Raw genomic sequence first — 8530 nt, forward strand, 5'->3', positions numbered from 1 at the left:
AGTTTACAGCAAGGTCATAGTTCAATCTTCTCTTTCCTTGAGTCCTTGGCTGCTTTCTGTCTGTTTGCAGCAAATATGGAATGATTTTCACCCAGTGAAAACTAACATGGCTACCTTTAATACCCCTGAGATGACGAGTCATTGGAAGCATGAGCTCACCGTTAGTCATCCACACTTTAAGCACCAACAGTGTGCTGCATGAGCCAGATGAGAGGAGCGTGGCCAGGACAGGGACAAAACGAAGACATCAAGGCCTGAGAAGGCAGCTTTTGTCCTCCACTCTTTCAAAGGGGAAGCCGACGCCTTCCCTCGAGGGCCCCTATTGTCTTGGAAAGTTAACGGTTGTCTTTTAAACTCAGCTTAGTAGAGATGCTGTGATAAAAAGATCGCAAGACACAGCAGTATGATGTTTGAATGCTTGTCATTGCATCTTTTTAGAAATTTTCTACCTCTGGACTTTTCCCCGTTCATGAGGCAAAAAAGATCAACTTTTAACATCTGGTTTTAAAAGCTCTCCTCTTTGATCAATTGATATTTCAAAGTTGAACAAATATATAGTCCTATACAACTACAATAAAAATCTTCCCCCAGGAAGTGACTCTAACAAAAAGAGTAAAACACAAATTATTCAGAAAGATAATATAAATTAAATTCCAAAGACCTGGGAGATTTTTGCCTTTTAACAATAATTTGTTTTCATACAGCATCCAGCTAGCAACTTTAAGTGATCACCAAGCCCTCTCAGCTGACTCCTCTCGATGTGGAGGAGCAGGGGCTCTACTCCATGCCCCTCCTAAATGGCCAAGCTCCTTACTGTATCCCTAAAGCCTCTTTTCCCACCGGGGTTTCAAACATGGGTCGACCCGCTTACAATCGGCATTTTGCTCCTTTTTCATTGCTAAAAAAAGCAATGGAAAAAAAGGGGTTACTATCTGGCACGCTGCATGGCTGCATCCCCCTGCCGCTGCGTCTGGTGACATCATCACGCAGGGTTAGCATTGATGATGTCAACAGTGCGACAGAAATCATGAAAGTAAACAATATAGAGCAACATGTAAGGCCAGGTTGTAGTAAATGTGCTTTATATTTTTGCGCTATTAACTATCCGCAACCCTCTCACCAGTTGCGCCACTTTGTTTCGGCTTTTTAGATCAGACACGACTGTTGTTGTCCATACGCTGCGCTCAATGGTATTGAGCATTGCGTTCCCACACCGTGCCGATCAGAGCTGAGGCGATTTTAACGCGGAGCGCTTGCCAAGTTCCCACACCACTAAAAAGCAGATTGTTCCCAGTTTTAAAAGGATTTTTCAGCCAATGGGAAAGGGGGTATAAGGAATCGCTGCAAAGGGACCTAATTTCAGCCACTCGATCTATAGTTTACCTTTTGGTTCAGCTCTGTCTACGCTAAAACCGACCAGTGCAGCAACTGCATTACAGCAGCAGCCACACCGTTCCATCAATCTAAATTTAGTAGATCTTTATCAGATAGTGCAGTTATAAATTTTAAAGAATCTGCTTCACTTTCTCTCTCCTCTGTGTCACTGAGCAGTGCTGCAGAGTGCATAAGCATAGCTTATTCCCCTTCACAGGTTGATGATTTTGTTGATGGGGTTGCTAGTTCTCTGCGTACTGCCTTAGACAACGCAGCTCTTTTGAAAATGAAAACCGTTAAAAATAGAAAGCTTGCTCCTTGGTTTAATGCAGAGCTGCGTACTTTGAAGCAAAATGCTAGGAAACTGGAGAGAAAATATCGCTCCACAGGCCTGCGGGAGTCCTTCCAAGTCTGGAAAAATGGTTTACTGCTGTATAAGAGGACCCTTTGTAAAGCAAGAGCAGCATACTTCTCCTCATTAATAGAGGAGAATAAGAATAATCCTAGATTTCTTTTTAATACAGTTGCCAAACTCACCCAGAGCCATAGCTCTGTTGAACCGTCCATTACACCTGCTCTTAACAGCAATGATTTTATGGGATTCTTTATAAATAAGATTGATCTTATTAAAAATAAGATCATAAGCACTCCTCTATCCGCGATTGTACCTGAGGTAGTCATGGAATCTGAACCGGGTTTAGACTGCTTTGATCCAGTTGAACTTTCTGAATTAGCAAAATTATTGTCTTCATCTAAGCCTTCAACTTGTATGTTAGATCCAGTTCCAACCAGGTTATTTAAGGAGGTATTCCCTTTGATCTCCTCCTCCATTTTAGATGTGATTAATCTATCTCTGTTACAGGGATATGTACCTAAAGCTTTTAAGGTTGCTGTAATTAAACCTCTGCTTAAGAAACCGTCTCTTGACCCAGATGACTTGGTTAATTATAGACCTATATCCAAACTTCCTTTCTTATCCAAAATTCTTGAGAAAGTAGTTGCCAAACAAGTTTGCGATCACTTCCACCATAATGAACTTTTTGAAGAGTTTCAGTCTGGCTTTAGAGCTCATCATAGCACTGAAACAGCTCTGGTGAAAGTCACTAATGATATTCTCATGGCCTCAGATAATGGACTTGTATCTGTGCTCGTCCTGTTAGATCTTAGTGCTGCATTTGATACAGTTGACCATAATATTCTTTTAGAAAGACTTGAATATTTTGTTGGAATTAAAGGAACAGCACTAGACTGGTTTAAATCTTATCTATCTGATCGAATTCAGTTTGTTCATGTTAATGACAAATCTTCCACATGCTCACAGGTTACCTGTGGAGTACCACAGGGATCAGTGCTAGGACCAATTCTCTTTACTTTATACATGCTCCCAATTGGTAGAGTTATTAGACAGCATGGGATTAATTTCCACTGTTATGCTGATGATACCCAGCTATATCTGTCTATAAATCCAGATGAAGCTAACCCATTACATAGATTACAGGCATGTCTTGAAGACATAAAAACCTGGATGACTCTTAACTTTCTGCTTCTGAATGCAGACAAAACAGAAGTTATAGTCTTTGGACCAGAGTCTCTGAAAAAGAAGCTGATTAGCCAGTCACTTCATTTGGATGGGATTAAACTGATTTCAGATAATAAAGTAAAAAATCTTGGTGTTATTTTTGATCAGGACCTGTCATTTAAATCCCATATCAAAGAGGTTTCTAGAATATCCTTCTTTCATCTGAGGAACATTGCAAAAATTAGAAATCTCCTGTCCAGGGTTGATGCTGAGAAACTAGTCCATGCATTTGTTACTTCAAGGCTGGACTATTGTAATTCTTTACTATCAGGAAGTCCACAAACTGTAGTTAAAAGCCTTCAGCTGATCCAAAATGCTGCAGCCAGAGTTCTGATGAAAATTAAAAAGAGAGATCATATCTCTCCTATCCTGGCTTCTCTTCATTGGCTTCCTGTTAAATCAAGAATAGAATTTAAAATCCTCCTTCTCACATATAAAGCCTTAAATGGCCAAGCTCCATCTTATATCAGAGATCTGATTGTTCCTTATGTTCCTAACAGAGCACTTCGCTCTCAATCTGCAGGTTTACTAGTGGTTCCTAGAATTTCTAAAAGTAGAATGGGAGGCAGATCTTTTAGTCATCAGGCTCCTCTCCTGTGGAACCAACTACCAGTTTTAGTCCGTGAGGCAGACACCCTGTCTACTTTTAAGGCTAGGCTTAAAACTTTCCTTTTTGATAAAGCTTATAGTTAGGGTGGCTCAGGTTATCCTGAGCTATCTCTATAGTTATGCTGCTATAGGCTTAGACTTTTGGAGGGCATAGGGACCCCCATTTCATCATTCTGCTTCATTCTCTCTCTGTTCTCCTATTCTGCAGAATCTGTTAGTTCAATCTCTAACCTTCTGCTCTCTCTGCTTTTCCTCAGAGTAGCTTTGCCTCGTCTGTTCCTGTTTGGCTGTGACGTCATCCTGGAAAGAAACATCAGCTGTGCTGCTTCCATCAACACCCTTGTTTATAGATGTTGGAGATCGGCCTGTTTTCCAGTGTGGTCCTGTTTCTCTGACCGTGACTGAGTGGATGTGCTCTCTTCGTCCTCTGGAATGGGAGCTGGCTCGGAGCTCGTCTGCCTGGCTGTGTGTTTCCTGGACGGGGCCGCCTTTTACAGCTGCTTTTTGTGTCTCTGCTTCCATCTCCTTGAACCCCAGTCGGCCTCGGCAGATGGCCGCTCACACTGAGCCTGGTTCTGCTGGAGGTTTCTTCCTGTTAAAAGGGAGTTTTTCCTCTCCACTGTCGCTACAAGCATGCTTAGTGTGAGGGATTGTATTTGAGTCAATGAGTCAATGCAATCAACTGGTTTTCCTTAGACAGAAAACTTTGTATCAATTTGACTGTATGATCTGGTTGAACTGTAAAGTGCCTTGAGATGACATGTGTTGTGAATTTGGCGCTATATAAATAAACTGAATTGAATTGAATTGAATTAAATATCCATTCTCACTCACCCTTCATAAGAAAAAATAAAGTACAATGAGATACCTGAACTCCTTTAACTGAGACAGGAACTCCCCTCTGACCTGGAGAAGGCACACATACTTCTTCCGTCAGTAACCAGAGACTCTGACTTAAGGAGCTGATCTTCATGCCCACTGCTTCAAAACTTAATTCTTGGAAGGAGCAAGCAGAGCCGTGTCATCCACTAAAATCAGAGAAGAAATCCACTGGGTCCTCAAACCAGCCCCCCTGGCCCTTGGCTGAACCAAGAAATCCTATCTATGAAGTTATGATCAGAGTTGGGTTTATAATCAACATGTATAATAATTGACCCCTTAATATCCACATTTTAGGAAATTCTCTCCTATTTTGCAAAAATAACTTAGGAACCGCAAACCCATGTTACATGTGTGATGCATTATTTGAAAGCTAACACCTTCTAGTTTCTGAATATATACCGGTACATGAAAATTGGGTGAGTAAAACACTCAAGCTGCATCAGTTCAACCATGACAAAGATGTTTTTTTTTGTTCTTGAAAATAATAGGTCTTTTTTAATCAGCAGTAATAAAGACATGCTTGCTTCTTGTGGCTGCTTTGTCATGGTACATTTTGACATGCTGCTATATCTATGTTAATTGTGCTATGGTGCTTGCCATTTCCATAAAATGAACTAGGTGGTTGAATTGTGGAGAATCTAAGCTTTCCAACGATGTCTAACATGTCTATATTGGTAAACACGTTAACAGTGTAATTTTCATGCATTTTGAGTTATTATTTGTAAACGCTTTAAAGCGACCCGTTGGGTTTTGAGAGGTTAAAGAAACTTTTTTACAAATTACAACTTTAACAACCTTCAACATGGTTACTAAAAAAGAGCTTTAGCCAACTATTCAAGAAATGTTCAAGCCATATGTTAACTATACATTTAATAATTTCAGTGTCTAAATAAAAAAGCTTTAGTTACCTTAACATACAACGAGTAAAATTTTCAGAAATATAAACCTACTTACTGAAAAACAATATATGAAACTGGTTCTGTTTTTCTGCAGAGGTGCACTTGCTACTTTTACCAAAAATGATCGACAGACAGAAGTGAGCTAAAATTATTAATACAGGATCAGATTGGGCATGGTAGCACTGCAGTGGAAAAAAAAAAAGAAATCATACAACGTTTTAAGTGGGGCGGGGGTTTTGAACCACTTAAAAGTTTAGAGCGTAGTCACGGTCATCACCAGCTTTTCATCCCTGCATCCATCATGGGTTGATGATCATCAGTCCAATCTTGACTGTACTTGTTGCTTAATGCCTGCAAATCAGCTTGCTTCCTGTACGGCTGTGATATCATCGCCCCATACATACACAAATAACTATCAGCTGTCCTTTGCGTTCTTTTCAAAACATTTGCATTTTCTGAAATCTGATCATAAATGACCCCTCACACCCCCCACCATGGACTGTTCTCCCTGCTGCCCTCTGGGAAGAGGCTTCGCAGCATTTGATGCAGGCCAGTGGATTCTGCAACAGTTTCTTCCCCACCGCCATCAGACTGTTGAGAATGTTGAGAAAACTCTAAATCATGTCACAGACTCTGCATCACGCTGATAACACCAAACCCAAGGTTCCTACAGCATAAGGCAAGTTAAATTCAAGACTTTTTAATGCCGCTTAAAATAAAAAAATTAACACCAACTTGACAATAAACACAAGAAAAACCTGGTAGTGACAAATTTACCTCAAATGTTTATTTTAACATAAACCATTACTTTCAGGCCGAGTAGATGCGTTTCAAATTTTGAAAAACTTTCCATATAGGAAGAAAGCTAAAAATAAACAAATAGATATATTTTTAACAACTACTGAACTGAATTCACCAACTTTGTTTTGTTCCCTACTCAATCCCTCTACTTTCATAGTTTGCGTACCACCATACATTATCCTGAGACATGCCTCTACCGGCGCTGTTGCTGATGTGAGAGATGCTGTGGAGGCGTTGCAGAGACAAGGGTGGAACAGAACGGAGAAATACCTGCTGCTTCTCCATAACTTGATTTTGACGCATCGAGTGCAAGTTGTGCCTCCGCTGCCTTGATTCCCATGGTACTTCATCTACATTCCCTGACAGTGGTTTTAGCCATGCAGAAAACTCTTGGATTGCCTATTTTTCATTGAATTTAAAACTTCCCCATGTTGCCCAGATAAAAAGTTAGTGACACATCACACCAAGGTCCGGTCGCAACATCTTTCTTATTGGGTCCTCTATCGGGACGGAAGAATAATGGTTACAGCGAGCAGCTCGGTGAATGTAAGAAATATATTGTCAATTATTTTATTGTTTGATATGGATTACAAAAATAAAATCCCATTTATGATGTAACAATTTTAAGACCTATGAAAGACTGGTTTAAGACATTTTAATTCCAATTATATTAAAGAATTCAATGCCTTTTAAGACTTTTTAAGGATCTGCAGGAACCCTGAAACCAAAAATACTGCATATTTGCAAATCAATGTGTTTTTGCACCATGTTTTTTCTCCCACACTGTTTACATTTGATCACTGCTGCACTTTATGTTCATTTACCGTCTGGAAAGCTGTACTAAACGAAGTTTCCTTTTGTAAACACTTTGTGAGTGTAAAATGACAATTAAAGTTGTCTAAGTCATACAAATCACTACTCCATCAGAGGACTATGATTTATAATGTGCTTTATAAGGTTTATTTTTGTATTTTAATTAAAATACCAATTGAAATATAATAATGTCATATTTAAACAGTGGAACAGCTATGAGAGCTTAGTTTACTGAGCACCATTAGGATGTAGGAGGAAATTAGTGGGAGGATTAATCAGGAATCTTAATTAGGTATTAGAAGTGATTGCCTGTATAAAATAAATAAATAATTGCTTGTATTAAATAAATAAATAAATAAACACATAAATAAATGAATTGTAGACCAGTAAAATATCCAGAAGGATTCTGTGATTTTTTTTTCCTGTTCATTTTTTTTTTTTTTTATTGTGCAGCCTTTAACTTTTTTTGTCCCTGTCGCCTTTTCCTCCTCGGGATGCTTCAGATATAAAGCGGGTCCTTCAGGTCAAAATACAACTTATAGGAACGAGTAAATGAAACAGTTAAACCAAGGCGAAACTTTTAGCATTTCTAAAACAAAAGGATAATGAATAGTTTAGTAGTAGTGTTATATTTAAGCCCCCTGTGTCTATGCTCCCTTTAAATAAAGAAAACGTACACATAAGACAAAAAAAATATGGACATAAGGGAGCAGTTTTTAGTCTTCATCACCATCCTCCTCTTCATAGACTCACCATCATCTCAGTGAGCTATTTAGCTTTGGGGAAATAACAGAAGAAGAAAAAAACGAAGGGAAGCAGCGACGAACAACGCTGTTTAACGTAAAACGAGCCTGCGTGGATAATGGCGAAAGCGACGTTATAAAGAATAGTGTCCTGAAATTCGCCAGCCTTACCTCCAACCCGGTACATATTGGCTGCCATGTCTGCCCCCGGTCCCTGGCTTCCTCTCCAGGTAGAGGGGTGGCTCGCTTCTCTCTCCCGCTGCCGCCGCTCTGTGTTGGAAAATGGAGGATTGATCAATACGAAACAGACTGGCAGAGGGTTCTTAAAGAGACAGTACACCCTAACCGGCGGGGATGGAACAAAAGGCGCGTTTCTCACTGCAGGAACCTTTTCTGAGAACCAGGGAGCCCGCCCCCCTAAACCACAGCTTCCACAAGGGGGGAAAACAATCAAAAGTTTTTGAAGGATTGGTTTATTTATTTATGTTTATAACTTTGTTTAAATCATCTTAGTAGAAATATGTTCATATAGATAATCTAGAGTCAAATGTGGATGTAGCTATGATATGTGCTCAGAGCTGATCCGCTTAATTGTGTTTCTCAAGTAGATGAAGCCATGTTATGGGTTCATACTTCATTAAATCTTCACTATTTAACATAGAAAGTGCATTCTCAGATCATTCACTATGAATTTCAGTAGTGTTCTACATGCTCAGAAGATTTAAAAGCTGCATGTCAGTGTCAGTCTGTATTCCACTGATTTTCCATTTTACTTATTTATTTCTTAATTATAAACTGAACTTTTCTGCATTGTTCAATAACAATTGAAC

The 8530-nt window shown here is 39.4% G+C and overlaps 1 protein-coding gene across 1 annotated transcript in view; it reads right to left on the bottom strand.

The window, feature by feature from the left end:
* mta1 (metastasis associated 1) overlaps positions 1–8025 on the bottom strand; it is a 66448-nt gene extending 58423 nt beyond the window's left edge. Inside the window, 1 exon segment of the mRNA XM_038293387.1 lies at positions 7872–8025. Coding sequence (XP_038149315.1) covers positions 7872–7899 — 28 coding nt within the window. The 5' untranslated portion in view covers positions 7900–8025.
* Positions 8026–8530: the final 505 nt, after the last annotated feature.

This window comes from Cyprinodon tularosa, unplaced genomic scaffold (genome assembly GCF_016077235.1).
Source record: "Cyprinodon tularosa strain WSP-4 unplaced genomic scaffold, ASM1607723v1 ctg325, whole genome shotgun sequence".
Lineage (NCBI taxonomy): Eukaryota > Metazoa > Chordata > Actinopteri > Cyprinodontiformes > Cyprinodontidae > Cyprinodon > Cyprinodon tularosa.